The 21,931-nt window shown below is 44.4% G+C and overlaps 1 protein-coding gene across 1 annotated transcript in view; it reads left to right on the plus strand.

Moving 5' to 3' along the window:
* WDR11 (WD repeat domain 11) overlaps positions 1–21,931 on the plus strand; it is an 82,435-nt gene that overhangs the window by 45,826 nt on the left and 14,678 nt on the right. Inside the window, exons 6-14 of the mRNA XM_015560157.1 lie at positions 2,361–2,526; positions 2,937–3,051; positions 3,934–4,129; positions 4,353–4,456; positions 7,404–7,580; positions 8,406–8,490; positions 13,053–13,159; positions 15,138–15,213; positions 20,255–20,363. Of these exons, the coding sequence (XP_015415643.1) occupies positions 2,361–2,526; positions 2,937–3,051; positions 3,934–4,129; positions 4,353–4,456; positions 7,404–7,580; positions 8,406–8,490; positions 13,053–13,159; positions 15,138–15,213; positions 20,255–20,363 (1,135 nt within the window). The remainder of the gene's footprint in view (positions 1–2,360; positions 2,527–2,936; positions 3,052–3,933; positions 4,130–4,352; positions 4,457–7,403; positions 7,581–8,405; positions 8,491–13,052; positions 13,160–15,137; positions 15,214–20,254; positions 20,364–21,931) is intronic.

The following is a 21,931-nucleotide window of genomic DNA, read 5'->3' on the forward strand; positions in this document are numbered from 1 at the left end:
ACTTACTTTTGAAATATTGAATGAACGTTCTAACATTGTGGCCATTGAATATATTTGAAGTTTGAGGACAGGATCTGGCTTTTTATTTTAAATAAATTTTCCTGACTTAAATGCTGTGCAATTCCTCGAGCTGTAGAGCAAGGGTATTTTTCTTATGCATGTAAAAGTGTTTCTCATACTGGTTAAGGGCCGGGATTCTAGAGGAAACTGTAGCTATCCGACTCAGAAGATGCTTCAATCTTGCTCAGATTTCACTCTCCCAATCTCTAACATAGTGTTTGAAGGGATTTCACAGGGTTGCTGTGAGGATTAATAGATGCAGTAATCTAAGTACTTAACATAGTGCTGATGCTTAATAAGCATTCACTTGGCAAATCCTAGCTATTATTGTTCATATCAGAAACTGCAACTGAATAGAATTTTATTTTACGTAACTAATTTTATGCATTAGAAATAGATTTCTGTTTTCTTCATAGAGCCATGATTATACTTTCATTTTTTATTGCCTTAGCAGTTTTTTTTGGCATTTATTTTAAAAGAGCCTTTACTTTTAATATGCTAAGATTATTCTATCTAGACTTTGTGGTAATTACCTGAAAAATATATGGTAAAATACAAATTGCTGTACAAATACATTTTTAATTTATATGTAAATATCATTTTTATATATTAATCTACAGGCTGGTTAGGTCCACTAATTTATCCCCCACCCTGTGCCAAAATAATTTAAGATAGCTCCTTAAATAGTTCATGAGAACTTTATTTTCCATTGATTCTGTCTCATAAAGAAATAATTATTTTGTAGTCTGAGTAGTTTTATAAGTTATGATTTATATATATTACATTTTTCCTCATATGAATCATGTTCACCTTGAGTTTAGGGGAAATGAATTATGAATACCTTCAAATAGAAGTGCTCTGGGTTTTCACGTACATTATTATATTTTGATCGTGCTACAGTCCGGGCAGTAGAACTGGTCCCATGTTATAAATGAGGAAATTGTGTTTCACGTTGTTTTGTTACTCAACTCACCCAAACAGGAAATGGCAGTGCCAGGCGTTTCATGCAGCCCACATCCCTCTCTAGTCCTCTAATCTAACTTTATTTTAAATTTCAAAACGTTTTAATAGTATTTTTATGTAGAAAATAGAATATAACTATGCCTATTCCTATTGAAATATATTTATTATAAAAAGCTTATGACTAAGTATAAGCAATAATCACAGATTACTAAAATGCTTTGTTGAGACTCTTTAACAATCTTTTAAAGTCCTCATGGATTTTGTATATTTTATTTACACAGAAGAAAATGCTATGATAAGTGAGTAAATTGCCCTACTTTGTTTCAAAAAAGATTTCAGGCAGCTTAAAAGGAAAAGAATCACAGCTGGTGTAGCTCAGTGGTTGAGTGTTGACCAATGAGCCAGGAGGTCAAGGGGCCTGTGCCCAGGTTGTGGGCTCGATCCCCAGTAGGGGGTGTGCAGGAGGCAGCCTGTCAATGATTCTGTCTCATCAATGGTGTTTCTCTCTCTCTCCCTTCCTCTCTGAAATCAATAAATATATTTTCTTTAAAAAAGGAAATGAAGACAGAGTAAAATATATGGTAAAATGCAAATTGCTCTACAAATACATTTTTAATTTATATGTAAATATCATTTTTATATATTAATCTACAGGCTGGTTAAGCCTTGCCCAAGGCCACACACAGTCCACTGACCAGTGTCCCTCATTACTCTAAACGTTTTGTTTTATCCTGAGTCTTGATTTCAGCAACTGTTTAGTACTTCTCATTGCAAATAAAAATAAAACTGCTATCCTGTGAATGCCTAGTATATCATAGACTTAACCTGCCATCTTATATCATAGACTTACTACTATATATTTTTCAACATTTAGAAACACATCTCACTCAGCCTCTACAATATTATTGTCATAATTTGGGTTTTGGCACGTGGTGGAGGTTTAAGTTTTAGATACTCAGCTCTGTTGGTCATTTCATAGACAGTTGTACATTCTCATTGACATTTTTTAAAAATATATATTTTTATTGATTTCAGAGAGGAAGGGAGAGGGAGAGAGAGAAACATCAAAGATGAGAGAGAACCATTGATTGGCTGCCTCCTGCACGCCGCCTAGTGGGGATTGAGCCCACAACCTGAGCATGTGCCCTTGACGGGGATCGAACCTGGGACCCTTCACTCCACAGGCCAATGCTCTATCCACTGAGCCACACCGCCTAGGGCTCTCAATAACAGTTTTACGTGGAAAGTACACAATGCAGCTCTTGAGTAGCTTTGCTGATGTGAATAAATCTTTGACTCCTTTCTTGGTGCCTAAAGCACAGCTTTGGTCGTTTTAGTGCTGAATTCATAACCCTCAACGACTGCCTGCAGCTGGCCTACCTGCCCTCCAAAAGGGACCACATGCTGTTGCTCTATCCCCGCGAGATCTTAGTCCTGGACCTCGAGGTGAACCAGACCGTGGGCGTGATTGCGATCGAGCGCACGGGCGTTCCGTTCCTGCAGGTATCGGCGTTTATCTTTGCCTCCCCAGAAGTCGGGGGTAGGGGGAGAGTCTAACCGTGCAAAGGGCCTTAGTTCGACTCTCTCTTTTGGTTTATTAAAAATTAACAATGTTGTTGTACATTTCTTGTTTTCTTACGCTTTTGATTGACTTGATGTATCCTAGAAATTCTTCTGACTGATCTGGAGATAGTTACCGAACTATTTAAGTTACATGGATAAAGACAAATTTTTATGATTATAAATGGATTTTTTAAATGTTCATTTACTTTTAAAACTTGGGGACTATGTAGTATATTTTTGTTTGTTTTTTTCTTTTAGCCTATATCCCCTACATATGAACTTTTGAATTCCACAGTATATACTCTTTAATTTATTTTGTTTTAAAAAATAAATAAATCCTCTGTTTAAAGGTAATACCCTGCTTTCAGCGAGATGGTTTATTTTGCCTACATGAGAATGGTTGCATAACTTTACGTGTTCGAAGATCTTATAATAGTGTTTTCACCACTTCAAACGAGGAACCAGGTGAGTTTCTGTCTACAGTAACGTTAATTACTTTTTCTCAGAATTATTTTGTAAAGCAAGTACCAGCCAGTCTTAGTGTTAACGAGAGTCCTGGCCTTGAGAAAGTAGGATGTGTTCCGCTGTGAGGCCTGGAACATCTCCCGGTGTTACGACAGTGCCCCGGCGTACCACACGGAGCAACCAATGGTCACTCCTGATGGCTGCCAGGGGCCAGTAGGTGTGATCTTCTATGAGTTTTTCTTTAGCACGAGCCCAGCCTGGGGGGCACATTTATTACTCCCTTGACCTTTCCTCTGCTTCAGGAGTTGCCCTGGAAAGTGACAGGTAAGTAAGGCCCGAGGTCGTTCCGTTGTCAGTCTTAGTCTTACCCTGGAGAAGAACAGTTCTGTTGTGTGAAGTCCTGCACTACATAAAGTTGAGAGTAACATTAACATCTTTTGTAAAGTACAGCTATTTGCAGGCTTATAACAGACATGTAAATTAGGATGGTCTGTAGTGCACTGTTCATGATGTAATCATATGTCACCGTTCAGAGCCTTTTCTTTATTTTAGAAATATTAAAAAACAAGCTATCTTTTATATATATGTATATATGTATATATCACAGGTCGACGCTCTATCCACTGAGCCAAACCAGCTAGAGCAAAAAAACAAGCTATCTTGATTATAATTGTCATTTTGGAAATGAAACTTGGTGTAGACAATAAGTAATTATCTGTATATTCTGATGAAATCGTTGAAAGAGAAGCCATTCTTGACAGATTTTCATTAGTGAAGGACTGATAATCTTCTTAGTGGAGGTTTTATTTAAATTAAAGGAATTACAAGTGATGGTGATGTGGTTGCTTCCTGATGTTGACAAGAAGGCACCACTGTGTTCAGATGCAGATCCCGTCCAGGAGCTCACCTATGACCTTCGCAGCCAGTGCGACGCCATCCGCGTGACGAAAACCGTCCGCCCCTTCAGCATGGTGTGCTGCCCCGTCAATGAGAACGCCGCGGCCCTCGTGGTGAGCGACGGCCGGGTCATGATCTGGGAGCTGAGGTCTGCCCTTTGCAGTCGCAGTGCACGGAGCAGGTCAGTCAGTCAGCCGGGCTGTTCCTCTGTTTTCTGTTTGTTTGTTTTAAAGATAATAAAATATTCTAAAGTGAAAATTAAGACTTTATGTAAACCTGCTGGAGGTATTTCGCTTGTGGGTGAGAAAAGTTGAATGCCATGACCTGAACTTGTGGTTGGTGAGTTGCTGTCATGTGATACAGATTTTACGTCTGTGAAGCAGCTAATGACCGTGTCCTTGCAGTGGCTCCGGCGTGTCGCCTCTGTACTCCCCAGTGTCGTTCTGTGGGATCCCGGTGGGGGTGCTGCAGAACAAACTCCCCGACCTCTCTCTGGATAACATGATCGGTGAGCTGCTGTTCTCTGACTTTCCTGTTGTGGATTCTTTCTAAAGGGCAAAACTAATAGTCTCACTGATTTGCAATTATAAAGTCAGAGTTAATACTTGAGAACACTACCATGTAGAGAGCCAGAGCTTTGTGCATCCCAGATACACAGTGATATTTCCTGGAGGAATAATAAAGAACTGAGAAGGGTTGGAAACAGTTATTTTAACTTGAGACATACATTGTCTTCTTGTTCACATACTGGTGAGTCTTACTTTCAGATATTTATTTGCAGTTAAAATATTGCTTCCAACTTATTTCATTATTATAGGGCCAGTAAATTAAACGAAGAATAAAGATTTGTGATTTCAAATATTATACAACTAGAAATTATAAATACTGTATGCCAAGCAATTTTGATGTCCTCTTCTTTTAAAATTGTAGCTATTGTTTATAAAGTATTTTCTGTATCATTATTTGTTCTTCCATAATGTAATAGAAAATCGCTATTATTTAGTAGGATGTTTTGTTGAAATGCTTGATAGATGATAAATAAGAAAAGTGCATTACCTTATTAATCTTTTTTATGTATTTTTAAATTGATTTCAGAGAGGAAGGGAGACGGATGGAGGGATAGCAACATCAATGATAAGTGAATCATTGATCTGCTGCCTCTTGCACGCCCCCTATGGGGGATCAAGCTCACAACCTGGGCATGTGCCCTGACGGGAAATCGAACCTTGACCTCCTGGTTCATAGGTTGATGCTCAACCACTGAGCCACATCAGCGAGGCACTTGCTAATTTTTTTAATCAGCGAGGACATTTATTGGTTGCTCAGTATTGGGTTAAGTGCTGTGCTAAATGCTCTGTAGGTAGATGATGATATGTCCATTTCATGTTTGTGGGAACTGAGATCCCGAGAGATTTTAAGAACTTTCTTAGAACCACACAGCCAGTAAGTGGCAGAGCCGAAGGTGAACCTGTTCCCCTGGTCTGGAGCCTGCTCCTTGGCCGTGGCCTCCTGTCCTGGCTGCTCCACTGTGACCGCAGCAGGACCGGACCCTCCAGCCTCGGCTTTCTCATGGCTCCTGACCACGCTTTTATCTCTCGGATTCTCCCTCTTACCTTCCAGGCATAAACCCATGTAAGGAGGTTTGGACACAGACTTGTTTTGCAAAATGCATTTTATCAGTAACACAATTTTCTGAGTTAATTGACCTTGTCTGCACATGATAAAAATATTAAAAGTATTACAAACACACACATGCACAGAACTAATTGGTAATATGAAAGACACTGGGATTTTATGCTGTTTAGGGATCTAAGCGATATAAATTACACTTTCAGGAGACAAAAGAATATAGATTGTGCACTAGTTCCTGACTGTAGTTGATTTAAAAGTATTAAACAAAGCTTTGTTACTTGAAAACACTTTAATTAAAACTTTTCATTAAATTTTTAATTTGGAATTCACTATGTACTTAATGATAATTGATAGCAGTTCAGTTAAATACAGAGGCCTGGTTTCTATTCGTTGGGTGAAGGCTGCTGCTTATTAAGGCCTTCCCTGCCCTGCAGCGAATTGCTGCTGTGGAAGGTGCTTGCACAGCCGTGTGGAAGGTGCTTGCACAGCTGTGCGGAAGGTGCTTGCGCAGACATAGGTGCTTGCACAGCCGTGCGGAAGGTGCTTGCACAGACGTAGGTGCTTGCACAGCCGTGCGGAAGGTGCTTGCACAGACGTAGGTGCTTGCACAGACGTAGGGGCTGTGCTTGCACAGCCGTGTGGCCATTCTCAGGAGTCGCTGCGCTGTGCTGGGGGTGGTGAGCGTGCAGCTGCCTGTGAACTTCCCATTCCTTTGGATCCATCTTTTGTAAAGGTGCTTGCACAGACGTGCGGAAGGTCCTTGCACAGACGTAGGTGCTTGCACAGCCGTGTGGAAGGTGCTTGCACAGCCGTGTGGCCATTCTCAGGAGTCGCTGCGCTGTGCTGGGGGTGGTGAGCGTGCAGCTGCCTGTGAACTTCCCATTCCTTTGGATCCATCTTTTGTAACAAAAACTGATACTAATTGTAGGACTGACCCTAAGGGATCACTTTATGTGCATTTCATTGATGGCCACTTTTTTCTGTTTATCTTACGGGTTTTAAAACAACGTCTTATTGAAAGAGCTTCGTAGCTTTGAAGGTTATATTGAGTCCTACACACACTCCTAGTATTTACATTTTTCCCATAAACAGTATCTGTAAGTGTGTATTCATATGTGCACTCACATATTCTTTCCTGTAGTATTTTTGACACTTTAATCCAGTCATCAGTAGTGGTTTATAGGAAGAAAGTTTGTTACTCTTGTTAGTAAACAGTATTGCTTTTGTTGTAGTCTTCAGATTCATATTTCTGACACTCATTTTTAGTGGAGTCATCTTTTTAGTTGGAGACTTGGTTTCCTAAGTATGAATGTTATATCTGGAAGTTATGGCATTTAATACCTAGCTCTTGACAGTTACAGGTTATATGTAATATACATTATTTTATATATTTACATATAATGGGTTTAATTGTAAAGCTTAAATTTTGTAAGATTCCTTAGAGAAATTCAAGTGAGTTCTTGAACCTGTTGTGTGGGATTACTGGTTCTGGGTGCCTTTTACCAAGTCATCAACAGAGTCACTCCACAGAAACCGTGTCCCCTTGATTTGTGTTTGGTGCGCTAATTCCAGGAGCTTCGGCTGAAACAGTGCTTCTTAGGAGACAGGTTGGCCATTCTGGAAGCACGCCCTGGAGTATCTGCCTCGAGGTGCCAGGCAGGGCATGGCAAGGCCCACAGCCAAGGGCAGGGCCGCCGTCCTGCTTCAGCCCACGGTGCACAGCTCACCCTCCGGACCTGAGTGTGCTCTTCTAGGCCTGCAGAGTGTTCCCACTGCAGATCGCATGCACAACAGTTAATGTATTGCTATTGATTACCAATCAGGGCAAAGCGCGATTGCTGGGGAAGAACATCCCAAAGGCTCCGTTCTGCAGGAAGTGCACCTCAAATTCCTGCTCACGGGACTGATTTCAGGACTGCCCGCACCACCGTTTACTGTCCGTATGTGTCCCCCGTTGACCACAAAAAACATCAAGATGTACCAACCATTGCTTGCAGTTGGTGAGTATTGGACCTGTTTGTGTTTGTTGGCTTATTTATTAAGACATTTTTATGCATTTTTAGAGAGAGGGAAGGAGGGAGGGGGAGAGAGAGAGGGAGAGAGAGAGAGAAACATTGATTTTAAGAGGCAAACATTGATAGCTGCCTCTTGCGTGGGGATGGAGCCTGCAGCCCGGGCATGTGTCCTGACCAGGAATTGAACCGGCAGCCTTCTGATGCACAGGATAATGCCCAACCCACTGAGTACACGGCCAGGGCACAGACCTGTTTTTAATTTGTCAGCATGTTTTATATTTTATAAGACTTTTAACTTCTCTAGTTACTGGAAAATCCTTGTTTATCTTTGAGAATAAAGAGGAAGAGGCTAAGTGAATTTTTTTTTTTAAAGATGTGATTTGTTGGCTTCTGGCTTTCTTCCCAGGTCTATAAACGTGTGATTTGTGATTTTTTTTTTCTAAAATGAAAACCTGACCACATTTATTTTGTTGCTAGTATGTCTGAGTTATGCTAGTATGTCAGCTTAATGGCTGACATGTGAATACTCACGGCTCATTTGAATATTGCTATTTGGCATTGTTTTTTCTTCCCATTTTTTCATTACTATCTTCTGAAAGTGATTTGAATTTTAAGGTTCAGTAAGATCTCAGAGCACACAGATCAGGCACATTTTTGATAGGAAGGAAGACAGAATTTTAATTTTTTTATCACATAGCTTTGGTCCCTTTTATAAAAGAGAAATGTTGTAAACGATTGAAATCTTGAGAAAAGACTCATGTGGGAAAGATCTGGAATTCCCGCTAGGTAAATGCTCTCCTGTTTGGACAGGCACAGGTAACGGCTCTGTCCTGGTGTACCACCTGACCAGCGGGCTTCTGCACAAGGAGCTGAGTGTCCACTCGTGTGAAGTCAGGTGAGTGTCCGACATCACACCAGGCGCTCTGCACAGGGTGCTCTGAAGTGTGGCTATGCCACTGGGAGCTTCGCACAGTCAGTATTCACGTCCATCCGGTGGCTGCTCAGCCAGGATGAGCACTGTTTGTGCCTGTGTAAGGGCATCCTGCAGGGAAGCATTGCTCTCACTTCCATTGCTGTGACTTAATGGTTTCTCCTGACCTTCAGGTATTTTCTTACTGGAAATCACTGTGTCTCCTTGTTGAGGTTTATCTAGCTGGTTTTTCATTTCTATAAAGATCCCATAGTAGGACTATTTATGAAAATTTGAATAAAGTCATTTTAATAGTTAATCTCATTTATGTTTTTGTTTAAGCACCATGAGAAAAGGACCAAACTCTCTAGCATTTTTAAATTTCGAGATGTGATCTGTTTTGTGAGTGAGCAGACATAGTGAGGGAGGGCCAGAGTGACAGAGGGGTGTGTGCCTCTTGCTTTCTCTCTTCTCATAGCCTTGCTTGGCTGATTTTATGGCTGTTTCCCGTTGATGCCCGAGCAGTATGGGCTGTATAATATAAAATTATTAAATTGCCAGTATTTTTGATGATCTTTTAACAAAAGTATACAGGAAGGCTGTTTTCTGTCCTCTGTGCATTATAGGTACCCGTCCCATGTGTGTGCGACAATTCTTAGTGAACCTTAAAGCACGTTATTCTGTGTAAATGCATCTCTGAATAGGCAGAGGTTAGCCCTTCCGTGTCAGAGCTGCTGACGGGGACGGGCGTGCTGAGGAGTTACAGGGCCTCTTCTCCCAGGTGCAGTGCTCTGTGGTGCAGCCCGAGTGACTGTCCCCCTGTGCTGCCCCTGCAGTGTCTCCCTGACACGGGCTGTGGAGCAGGATTGTCTCCAAAAGCTGCCTCTTCCTTCTCTCCTTCAGGAGTCCCTGCTGCTGAGAGCTCCTCCTCCTTCCCTGCCCACAGCTCCCCTCTGACAGGCCTCCACCCTCCCCTGTGGCAGCACCAGCTCTCACTCACCCAGCGCTTGCTCTCAGGCTTGGCACTCACGCTCTGAGGCATTCCTCCCACTGACCCTCCACTCAGTTCTCGGCGGGAGCCTGTCCTTCCCAGTTCACCGTGAGGCCTTGGGTGGTGTGTGCACCTGGGTGAGCAGGAAACGCTTTGACAAGAAGGTAAAAATTTGACTGAGCCAGGATTCATGTTAGGACTCTGGTCCAGGCTCCTGGAAAATCAAGCACATTTTACTTTTTTCTGACACTGAAGTTTTTAATAAAGGCAGCAGCTAGTTCCCAGTGAGCTGCTCACTTCTTAAAGTAAGATTTGTTCTCCTGGCTCAGTTGGGTCCTAGATGTCAGTTAGTCCATGACTTACAGTTGCTATGGTAATACTACTGAGTGACACTGAAAGTGCTTAGAAACCGTTACCTGGGACTCCAGATAACTCTAGGGATACACTCACACAGGCTGGTGTGAAGGATACACAGATCTGCACCCTTTTTCATATGAATTCTCCCTCTTACTTGCCATTTTGAAGATAATTCACCTTTTATATTCAGAGATGGTACCAAAAAGATGCTGACATCCTGCTGTCTCTGTGTTCAATTAATGCAATTATGGTATCGTCATTAAAAGCCATTATGAAAATCTCACAGCGTGTGATAAAAACTGCCAGACTTATTAGCAATCAACCAGAACACTCTGGATATTCACATGCAAATTAAAGGCCAACTTTTAGAAAGTTGTTTTTCTACCACATGCTAAATGTGTTGTTTAAAACCACTTAGTCTTAAGTACTTGATCTCATGCACGCTCATGGCCAGGGATCACCCAGCTGCAAGTTGCCTCTGTGTGGGCTTTGAAAGCCGTGGTGTTTTAACTGTTACTTTACAAGTAGGCATTGAGCAGCTGTGTGCCTGCAAACAGACAGCTGCAGCTCATGATCTGTTGGGAGATTCCTGGAAGTAGGTAAAGTGAATACATGTCGGTTTTCTTAGATTATTAGCTTGTGTCTTTGTCCAGTAAACTAGATTAACAATAAATAATAATAATAATACTAGAGGCCCGGTGCACGAATTCGTGCGTGGGTGGGGTTCCTCCGCCTGGCCAGCGATTGAGGCCGATCGAGGCTGATCAGGGCCAGCGGGGGAGGTTGGCTGTGGGAGCGCACTGACCACCAGGGAGCAGCTCCTGCATTGAGTGTCTGCCCCTTAGTGGTCAGTGCTCATCATGGCAACCTGTCATAAAGGTCGCTTGGGCTTTTATATATATAGACTAGAGGCCTGTTGCATGAAAAGATTCGTGCAATAGGCCTTCCCTTCCCCTGGCTGCCGGCACCGGTTTTCCTACGGCACCCGGGACCCAGGCCTTCGCTCCGGTCGGAGCCGCCTTCAAGCCTTCGCTGCTCTGGCCGGAGCCGCCTTCAGTCTTCACTCGGCCACTTCGCGCCTACGTATGCAAATTAACCTCCATCTTTGTTGGTGGTTAATTTGCATATCTTGCTGATTAGCCCGTGGGAGGTGTAGCAAAGGTACGGCCAGTTACCCTGTTTGTCTGTTATTAGATAGGATAGCCCAGTACTATTTTCAGTATCAGAAATTATTAAAACAGTAGTTTATGTGGGTATCAGAACATTGACCGGCTCAGAGTTGTTTTGAGGAAATGGAGTGATTTGTAGAAAGTAAAATGATCTCTGTTTTATCTTTCAATAAATTTACAGACGTTCGTTTTATGTAATCCCAGGATGTCAGGGCCTCTCAGGAAGTGTGTGCTCCCCCCAGCACCACGGTTAGAAGCAGGCGGTGGCATCCATCCCGGAGGGGTCCGCAGGCCCAGCTGGAAACCTTAGCGGTCAGAACCCCAGACGCCCACCAACAAGTTACATGGCTCAGTAGTTCGGGATCCTAGAGAACAAGCCTGGATGGAGTCGGAGAGCGAGCGGCTGCCTCCCCTTGTGTGTGGAGCTCTGTGCCCAGTGTCACCTGAGCAGTGGTTCTAATCCTTAGAGCAAGCACTGGGGTGCTTAGCTGTTTCTGACAAGGGTTTTCATCCTTTTGAGAAATAATCCCCTTGTCTGATCGACTCTGAGGTCCAGCCTGATTTTCTTTCTCTGCAGTTGATCAGTAGGTGTGGGATGGATATTCCGGCTGCTGCTGGAATCTGCTCAAAGGCAGCACGCCTGCTGCGAGAATCAAATAAAATCAAATAACAGCCACCCCGTTCTGTTATGTCTGAACCCTGGGACATCCTGTGAACCGTGTGGCAAGCACTCCTTGAACGTGTGTGGCACTGACATAAGATAGAACGCGAGGCTTTTCTCAACCTCATTCATTTAATCTGAGGAATTTACCAACCGGGTGCAAGCGTGTCACGTGCCTGGTGAAACGCGCCAGCACCTCCCTTCAGAGAGAGAGGGTACGTCTAGGTCTAGAGCCGTTTCTCAGCAGCTGCCCCGTCCCCTTGTCCCCTCGTTCCCTTGTTTCCCCGTCCCCCACCCCCCATCCCCTCATCCCCTTGTCCCCTCGTCCCCTTGGTGGTGCAGGCTTCCAGGCACAGCCCTGTGCACCCTCGGGGCCTCAGCCTTATGTCCTGGAAGCCTCGCCTGCCCCGAGTGACGGACAGCCCGCTGGCCTCTGAGCACTCTCCTGCATCCGAGGGAACGTGGGAGGACCGTGTGCGCGTCCTGCTGCATCAGAAGCTCAGCAGGGCCGCGGTTGTATCTTCCTCGTTCAAGCCGCATTCCCAGGGCCGAGCACAGGCACTGGCATGCCCCGGGTCTCAGCAGGTGTATTGTTTTAAACATGGAGTGGCGAGCGGGCAGGCTGGAATTGTCAGTGTCCAGCGACAGTGGCCTTCCTGTGCGGAGCCCAAGCAGTTCAGACCCCAGCAGCGAGGCTTGGAGAGCGTGCGCTGAGGTTTCTGTGTCTGATGGAAGCCCTCAGACTTAGGGAGCAGAAGGAGTCCAAACTGATTCTCCTCTTGTTCAGTCTGAGGAGAAAATGAGTTTGTTACACATTTGGGGAAAGAAGCGGGAGACAAGGGCCTTTTCCAGCGGGAATTAGCCAGGTTCCCACTGCTGTGTCCCCGTGGGTGTGGTGAGTGTGTACCACGTGGGGAGGCCTCTTTCAAGCCTCAGGGCTCAGTGGGTGGTGTTTGCTTCGCGAATTTATGCCTCCTGACCAAGAATGTTGATAAATTTGATAAAATTCCTAAGCGGACTCAACTTTAAGCAGTCTGCGCAGAATATGTCTAAACCACTTGTTTTTAAGCAGGGAAATTCCCAGAAACCACTGCAGCGCGACTCCTTTACCGGATTTTAAGTTATTTTATTGCTGCTACCGATGCCGATAACCAAACTGTCTTGTCAGTATTGGGAGATAAAGTTTTAACTAGAAATAATTTCATATGTGTTGGAAATATATGGTACTTTAGGCTCTAATAAAAGGTTATATTAATATTGCTAATTGGTTAACTTGTATAATTTAGGTCTTGGGAAAACCTTACTTGTCAAATAACTTTTTCAAACAGAAAAGGCATTAGATTAATCTGTGTTTAATTTCTCATTCTAGGGGTATTGAGTGGACGAGTTTGACTGGCTTCCTTTCTTTTGCTACGTCAACACCGAACAACATGGGGCTGGTGCGGAACGAGCTCCAGCTGGTTGACCTTCCCACAGGTGTGTGCCCGGGGCCTGGTGCGGGTGCGGTGGGCATGCTGGTCGGAGCCGTTGCCGCTCTGGACGCTCTGAGGCACTGGCCTCCCCGCGGAGCTCTGTGTGCTGGGTCTGTCCGCTCGCGTCTTGCTGCTGTTCTCGCACAGTTGTCCTAGGGAAGACTCAGCTGCTTGAATGCAAATGGTGTTGCCACAGGTGTGTGATGGAGGGCGTGCCATTGGCCTGAGCAGGCAGTTTCATAAATACACGGCATCAGTTCTTCTTTTATACCGTGTTTTAGATAGCCAGAAGTACAGTTTTAAAATAAATCCAGGTAGCACAACTCTATTAGATTCTATTTCAGAATTTTGGACTTTCAAGGAAACCCTTAAAAAACTTACAGGTAAGGATTGTTTCTAAATGATCAAATTTAAGACATTTAATAGTCTCTGGCTGACTAAATAGGGAGATTTAATTTGGGAGTTTAAAGACTTTACAATAGGAAACTTCCTGTAAAGTAACTTGTTCAGAATTGATAAAAACCTACAGCCCAAAGAATTTTAAAGTGAAAAACTTGGAACTAGAATAAGGTGAGGATTTCACATTATTTTATAGCACATGCATTGATTTCAAAAAAAAAATTTTTTTACAAAATTGTGGTTTCTTTAAAACGCCATAGCAATATGAATATGCGTAGATGGTTTTAACCAATAAGATGCGTATGTGTGTGTAATGTGTGAGTAGTACATCAGGTATATTGTTGCTTCCTTATATTCTCCATGTGTATTTCCAAGATAGAGTTGAGAACACTAAGGTACATATCAGAGTGTTACTAACCCTCAAGGACTTGGCGCCACCTGCAGGCCAGTGTTGCTCTCGCGTCCCTGGAAGTGACCAGGGTCCCAGATTCCCCAGGTGCCAACAAGCCCTGGTCTCTAGTCACCAGGTAGCCTGGATGAAATGGCGCTCTCTGGCGTCATTCACTAACACAAGCAAACAAACCGAAGACCCTGTTCACTTTTCCGTCGGCTCGGGTTCAGGACTTGTGATAACTTCATCTGTCTTACAGCCTGTTTCTGAGGAACGAAGTCCTAAGGACTAGTTATTGGCTGTTGTAAGTGGGAGACTGGCGGCACGAGGAGCAGGGAGGCCTGCAGGCGTCAGTTGTCTTTAAATTGAGTATGTTTTCTCTTGATTGATGTGGATAAAACACTAGGAAGACACATTGGAATATGTTTGTTCAGACCTAAGGTACAATTTGCTTTTTTTTTAAAATCCTCACCTGAGGACATGCTGAGGGTTTGGGAGGGAGAGGCGGGGAGAAAAATCGATGAGAGAGAAACATCCATCGGTTGCCTTCTGTCCTGGGGATCGAACCCCAGCCCAGGTGTGTGCCTGCCCGGAACCAGCGCAACCCTTCGTGCACAGGGTGCCGTTCAGCCGCCTGAGCCGCTCCAGCTGGGCACGCGTTTTTAATTAGAGGAAATCGTTGGCTTCTTCGGCGAGTAACCGATTCCTGTCATTCCCCAATTTCAGTGTGTAGAGAACTTCTGATAGGAACCTGTCCGAATACGTCAGTTGGGTATTTTGCAGCTGGAACAAGGACTCTTAAATACCTGTCCGAGCTTTTCCCCACTCGTTAGTATTTGTGAGTGGGGGGGATGTTTTACAGGGACAGTTGCTCTCCTGTAATGCCTTTAAACTTTAGAAATTGGTATTTCTAAATTTCTAAAACTAAATTATTGAAGGACATCACAGAAGAAATATAAGAAACTATAACAAGTGAAGATACCTTTTTATAAAATAGAATTTGAATATAAGTAATATATTATATATTATTGGTCTTTAACTTGTAATACTTTTGAGAATGTGGTTGGAATTTGATTAGACACAGAAGCAGAGGGGAGAATAGGGTTGTGCGGGTCAGTGCATGGTGTAGCTCCTCGTTTCCTCTGTCTTACGGGCCGTTTTTTCACGTTGTCTTTAATGTTTTCAACTAAAGGCAGGAGCATTGCTTTTCGAGGAGAGCGAGGCAATGATGAATCGCCCATCGAAATGATTAAAGTGTCTCATTTGAAGTAAGTATCAACCTAAAAACCCCTCTGGTGTTACTGCCGTGGGATCTCAAGGAATCTCTGTCATCTCTAAGAGTGAGAATGTGCTAAGACCCATAGGGGCTCTCTTCATGCCAGCAGATGGTGACATGCAGCCATATCAAAGGAAATAATTTGATCACAAAATTAATTTGCTATCTCTTTTTTAAAATATATTTTTATTGATTTCAGAGAGGAAGGGAGAGAGAGAGAGACATCAATGATGAGAGAGAATCATTGATTGGCTGCCTCCTGCACGCCCCACACTGGGGATTGAGCCTGCAACCCAGGCCTGTGCCCTCAGACTGGAATGGAACCCAGGTCCCTTCAGCCTGCAGGCTGAGGCTCTATCCACTGAGCAACACCAGCTAAGACAAGTTGCTGTCTCTGTTTCTCTACTTCGACAGAGATGAGGGTATTTGTGTGGATCGTATTTTATTAGGTGGTAAAATCAGCAGCCCTGTTTTGTTCTGCTGCAAATTGACATAAATCCTGCCACCCACTCAGAAAAGGCAGTTTGTTAAATGATGAAATTCTGTTGTACTTCCACCTCATGGTGGTTTATTAAGTGAAAGAACTCACTTCCTTTATTTGTAATTTATACCCGTTTTAACTCCAGGACATGTCTGAGTTTTTTGTTCCAAGAGGAATATACAGCAGGATTATTAACCATAAAGACTAAATGAAAACCGAAAGACCAAAGACAGTAGTAGTAAACTCTCTAAAATAGTTTTCAAAATTACTGAAGCTTTCCTAGGACCTTTGCATTTCCATGTAAAATATAGAATCAGTTTATCTGTTTAACCAAAAAAGCTTTAGATTGGGGTGGCATTGAACCCATAGATGCTGTGGGAAGAATTGCGTCTTATGTTTTGTGATTCATGAACAAGGTGTATCTCTCTACTTACTGAGGTTTTCTTTAATGTCAGTCATCAGTAAGCCACCTTGCCATTCCTGAGTGAACTCCACTGGGATATGATGTGTTACCGGATGTAATTTGCTAATTTTTAATAAATTCTGGTTTGATTTGCTAGTATTTTATCAGAGATCTTTGCATCTATGTTCATGAAGGGCATTGGCCTGGCTCTGGAGTGAGGGAGGGTTGGCCTTGTAGCTGCATTGGAAGGCTTCGCTCCTCTTTTTCTGCACGAGTTTGTGTGCGATTGATCATCATTTCTTCCTTAAAGAGGAATTCACCAGGGGAGCACTCTGTATCCACGAAGGAAATTGAATGTAACTTATATTACAGGGTGAGGCAAAGGTAGGTTCACAGCTGTTCATATGGGAAGTCCTATATAATAAAGAGCTAGTAATATGCTAATTAGACCAAACAGCAGAACGACCATCTGGACAACCTTCTGGGCAAGGCCGAGGCAGCTGGGGCCGTGAGGGCCAAGCCCCTTGCACGAATGTCATGCATCAGGCACCTAGTAATATAATCCTATCTAATAATAGACAAACATGGTAATTGACAATACCTTTGCTACGCCTCCCATTGGCTAATCAACAAAGATGGCAATTAATTTGCATACGTAGGTGCGAAGCGGCGGAGCAAAGACTGAAGGCAGCTCTGGCCAGAGCAGCGAAGGCCTGGGTCCCGGGTGCCGGAGGAAAACCAGTGCCGGCAGCCAGGGGAAGGGAAGGCCTATTGCACGAATCTTTTCATGCAACAGGCCTCTAGTAATTAATAATAATACAAGAATAAACTGTTTTAGGTATGCACAACTGTAAACCTGCTTTTGCCTATCCCTTTATATAATTTTTTACCCCCAAGGAACTTTGGTAGTTGCTGTATTTCAAGTAATCTATTTCATTGATGTTGTTGAATTTATAGATATTAACTTGTTTTTTTGTGTTTTTTTTTAATATATTTTATTGATTTTTTACAGAGAGGAAGGGAGAGGGTTAGAGAATTAGAAACATCGATGAGAGAGAAACATCGATCAGCTGCCTCCTGCACACTCCCCACTGGGTATGTGCCCGCAACCCAGGTACATGCCCTTGACTGGAATCGAACCTGGGACCTTTCAAAGGAGGGACTGTGGTAGGCCTCCAGGGTGTCTCCAGCCTGTCTCACCCAGTCCCTATCACCTGGACCCCAGCAGCAAGCTAACCTACCAGTCGGATCATCTGCCCTCTGGCGGTCAGTGCATGTCATAGCGAGCAGTTGAACTGCCTTAGCATTATCATTAACATAGTATGCTTTGTTTTTGTTGTTGTTTTTTTTATTTAATATATTTTATTGATTTTTTACAGAGAGGAAGGGAGAGGGATAGAGAGTTAGAAACATCGATCAGCTGCCTCGTGCACACCCCCTACTGGGGATGTGCCCACAACCAAGGTACATGCCCTTGACCGGAATCGAACCTGGGACCTTTCAGTCCACAGGCTGATGCTCTATCCATTGAGCCAAACCGGTTACGGCTAGATATTAACTTGTTATCATATTCTCTTATTCTTTAATGTCTGTGATCTGAGTGATGTCTGTTTCATTGCTGATATCAATAAATCGTGTCGATCAATTTCATGATCTTTTCAAAGAAACTCCTTTAGTTTCTTTTTCTCTGTGGTTTTCGATTTTCTATTTCATAGACGGCCATAGTTATCTTTTCCTTTTCTTCTGCTTTGGGTTTAATACATTCTTCTTTTTAAGGTAGAACCTTAGATGATTGAACTAAGTAAGGTCTTTCTGTAAAGAAAGATTTAAAGTAAGCATTTAATGCTGTAATAAGCACTATTTTTCCTGTACCCTGCACTTATTTTGATAAGATTATTTTCATTTTAATTTATTTTATAATACTTTAAAATTTCCATGGGATAATTATAGATACAGTGTTTCATTTCAAAATGTTTGGAGGTTTTCCAGGTCTTTTTCTCTTAACTTCTAGTTCCCGTTAGAGTCGGGAAGCATGTTTTATTCTACCTCAGCCCTTTTAAATTTCACGTCGTTGTTCCATGGCCCAGAACATGGTCCACCTTGGTGCCTGTGCACGTGCACCTGGAGAGGCCGTGTGTGCTGTGGGGATTAGAATATTCCATACATGTCTGTCCACGGTGGTTTATGGTTGTTACTGATTTTCCATCTGCTTTTCTATCTCTTACTAAGAGACAGGTGAGTGTTGAAATTTTGAACTTGCGGGTTTATTTCTCAAAGATCTAAACTTCTTTGAGTATTTTATTTTATTTTTTTTTGATATGGCAAAGGTGGAAATTTACTGAAGAACATGTACAGACTCCCATGTGGGGAGGGGGATAGAGTCCCCTAAACTTCTTTAAGTATTTTACAGCTTTGGTTTTAGGCACATACATATTTGATCTTGCTACATACTTTTGATTAGTTGACTTTTTTATTATTGTGAAATGTCCTATTTATGTTTGGTAATTCTCTGATCAAAAGTAATTTGGAGTTGTCTGTCCAGGGTCACCACTCCAGCTCTCTCCCTCAGTGTTTAGGGGCTATCTTTTCTAACCTTTCACTTATATGTAAGGTTGATTTCTTATAGACAGCATATAGTTGGGGTTTGTTTTTCTCTTTGCTCTGACATTTATATTTAATGTAGTTATCAAAGTGGCTTATGTTTAAAGTGACCATTTTGCCAGTTGTTGTTTTTTTCATTTTAAATGAATTAATGTAGTTTTTATTTATTAGGCATAATTTCTACTATGCAAAATATCAATTGTTATAACCCCCACAAACACAGTTGTTTGGGGGAGGTTCTCAATAATTTTAAAAAATGTAAAGGAGCCCTGAGACTAAAAGGTTTGGGAATTGCTCGGTTGAACTGTTTGGGCTCAGATCTCTGCTCGGGCCATCAGTCTTGACGCCACACGTGCCGCTGAATTCACAAATCTAATGCCGCGGATCGCGTTCTCCCTGAGTGAAAGCCTCCAGAGCCCCACCGCTCTCTACAGAGTAACTCTGCTCACCCCGCTGGCACGTCAGGGTGCGTTAGGTCTATGATTGCGATCCGGTTCACACTTCAGTCTTCTTCCTCGCGCTTGATTGCTCTCAGAAACTCTGCCCTTCAGGCAGCGGCTTCCCCCAAACCCTGCGTGCTTTCCAGCCCTTTGCCATTTGTGAAAGCCGTTTTCTTATTGTCAAAATACGTCTCTTCCATAATGACCTTTCTAGCATGCCCCAGATTCTGTCTTTCGTCAGGTATTGACCTACAGGCCTCAGATGCCTTTATAATAAGCAGGGAGCACTGCACCGCACAGTCCACCGAGGTTCGTAACACTCTCTCCCCTGTGCTGCCCCTTTCCTCCTCCCGGCACTCGGTGAGGCAGGCAAGCCGGAACAGGGTTTGTCTGCGGCCACAGGATGACCGAGTGCGGCCGTGGTCCTGAGCAGGCGAACCTGAGCCTCTGACGCACTGAGCACAGGGGCTTTGCTGCTGTCACACCTGCCCAGCGTCGGCAGATAGCGACTCTGTGTCACTTCCACCCGCCCTTCCCCCCGCCTGCACCGTTCCCCTCGGGGCAGCAGTGGGTTCTCTGTCGTGTGTGAGCGCCCCGGCCTGGGAGGGGCGAGCCGCTGCGGCTCCAGGTGGACTCCTGCCTTTCCTGATCTTCCTTTTGCGCTGGCTCCTTGCCCACATGGCTCCGTGGCTCCCAGAGGTCATCTTGGAGCTTTCCCTCCATGGCTTTACCACGAGGGCGAGATGTTAGTGTAAATTGTCTGTTTAGAAAGTGTCAGCTGAGTTTTTTGATTTACTGAACTTTTTTTTTTTAAAAATATATTTTATTGATTTTTTACAGCGAGGAAGGGAGAGAGACAGAGAGTCAGAAACATCGATGAGAGAGAAACATCGACCAGCTGCCTCCTGCACATCTCCCACTGGGGATGTGCCCGCAACCCAGGTACATGCCCCTAACCGGAATCGAACTCGGGACCCTTCAGTCCGCAGGCCGACGCTCTATCCACCAAGCCACACCGGTTTTGGCGATTTACTGAACTTTTTACTTGTACTACGTATGGTGAAAATGTTGCAAAAAGGCACTTATTTAGTAATTTTGTTTATTTCAGGCAGTATTTGGCAGTTGTATTCAAAGATAAACCGCTGGAGTTATGGGATGTTAGGACTTGTACCATTCTTAGAGAAATGTCCAGAGCCTTCCCCGGGGTAACCGCTTTGGTAAGTTACAATTTCAGAACTAGACCGTTTACTTAGGTATGTGTATGTGTGGTGAATAGTTTTCTTTACCTTAAATTGAAATCATTATTGCCATATATTTTCTTGTAAAAATGTATGTCCAAAGAAGATGATCTAAATAAAGAAGATAGCTCATATTCTTGGATGTGTTAAGCTAATATTACATTAGTGCAAGTCCAGATGTTTGAGGAGCAGGATGGATAGCACAGTGCTACTTATGTAAGTTACAAACGCGTACAGAATAGCTACATGCTACTCCTATATAATAAAAGCCTAATATGCTAAGTGTTTGGTTGTCCGGTTGGCCATTCAACCAATCAAAGCATAATATGCTAATGACTAGGGGCCCAGTACACAAATTCATGCACCTTGAAAGGAACTATGGGCCACGAGCCTGCGGTGGGCACAGGGGCAGGTCTCGGCTCATCCTTCATGCCCCTGCCCGGCCCCTCCTGCTGCGTCCCTGGTCCCGTCTGCCGGCAGCCCTGTTCCCGCCACCACCACTCCCACGCACTGAGGGCGTGGAGCGATTGGGGCCAGTGCCAGTAGCGGGTGTGAGCGGCAGCTCCGGCGCCGGCAGCAGGTGTGCGAGGCGGCTGCCGGCCCTGATCGCTCCTTAGGAGCAGGGGAAGGTGGAGAAGCCCTGAGGGGCCATCGGGGCCGGCAGCCTCCGCTCACATCTGCTGACAGTGTCGAGTGATCGGGGTTGGTACTGGGCGCTGACAGCGGGTGCGAGCACCGGGTGGGACAGCGGTGTGCGGGAGCAAAGAATTTTCAGTAACCACAGAGGCTCGCCCCAGTGACAGCGACCGGTGTCCCACCTTGGACTGGCACCCCCGCTCACCTGCTCCACCATCCTGCTGCGGCTGACACCCGCCATGTTCCATGCTCTGCCGCCTGCTGCCAATGCCTGCCATGTTCTGCGCACACCGCCTGGTGGTCAGTGCACATCATAGTGACTGGTTGTTTGGTTGTTCCGCCGTTCAGTCTATTTGCATATTAGCCTTTTATTATATACGATAGGATGTGCTAAGGCAGCTCAACCGCTTGCTATGACGTGCACTGACCACCAGGGGCAGACACTCCAACCAGTAGGTTAGCTTGCTGCTGGGGTCCAGCCGATTCGGACTGAGCGAGATGGGCTGGACATGTTCTGGAGCCCTCCCACGGTCACTCCCCGACTGGCCAACCTTCCACGTCCCTCCCCTGCCCCAATCGTGCACCGGTGAGGTCCCTTGGCCTAGCCTGCTCCCTCTCGCAATCCGGGACACCTTGGGGGATGTCGGAGAGCCGGTTTCGGCCCAATCCTGCAGGCCAGGCTGAGGGACCCCACTGGTGCATGAATTCGTGCACTGGGCCTCTAGTTTATACATATGAGAAGGTATTAGACTAAAGGCATTAAAGTAGGTGGGCATGCAACAGCAGTCAATAAAGCGAGAGGTTGGAGGTGGACCTGCAGGTGATGATGCAGTGAGCAGAGAACACCCTCCTCTCTCCCTGGCACCAAGGCTGTGGGGTGGAGAGTGGGGCTAGGAGATACATCATTGAAT

This window comes from Myotis davidii, unplaced genomic scaffold, assembly GCF_000327345.1.
Source record: "Myotis davidii unplaced genomic scaffold, ASM32734v1 scaffold1055, whole genome shotgun sequence".
NCBI classification, from domain to species: domain Eukaryota; kingdom Metazoa; phylum Chordata; class Mammalia; order Chiroptera; family Vespertilionidae; genus Myotis; species Myotis davidii.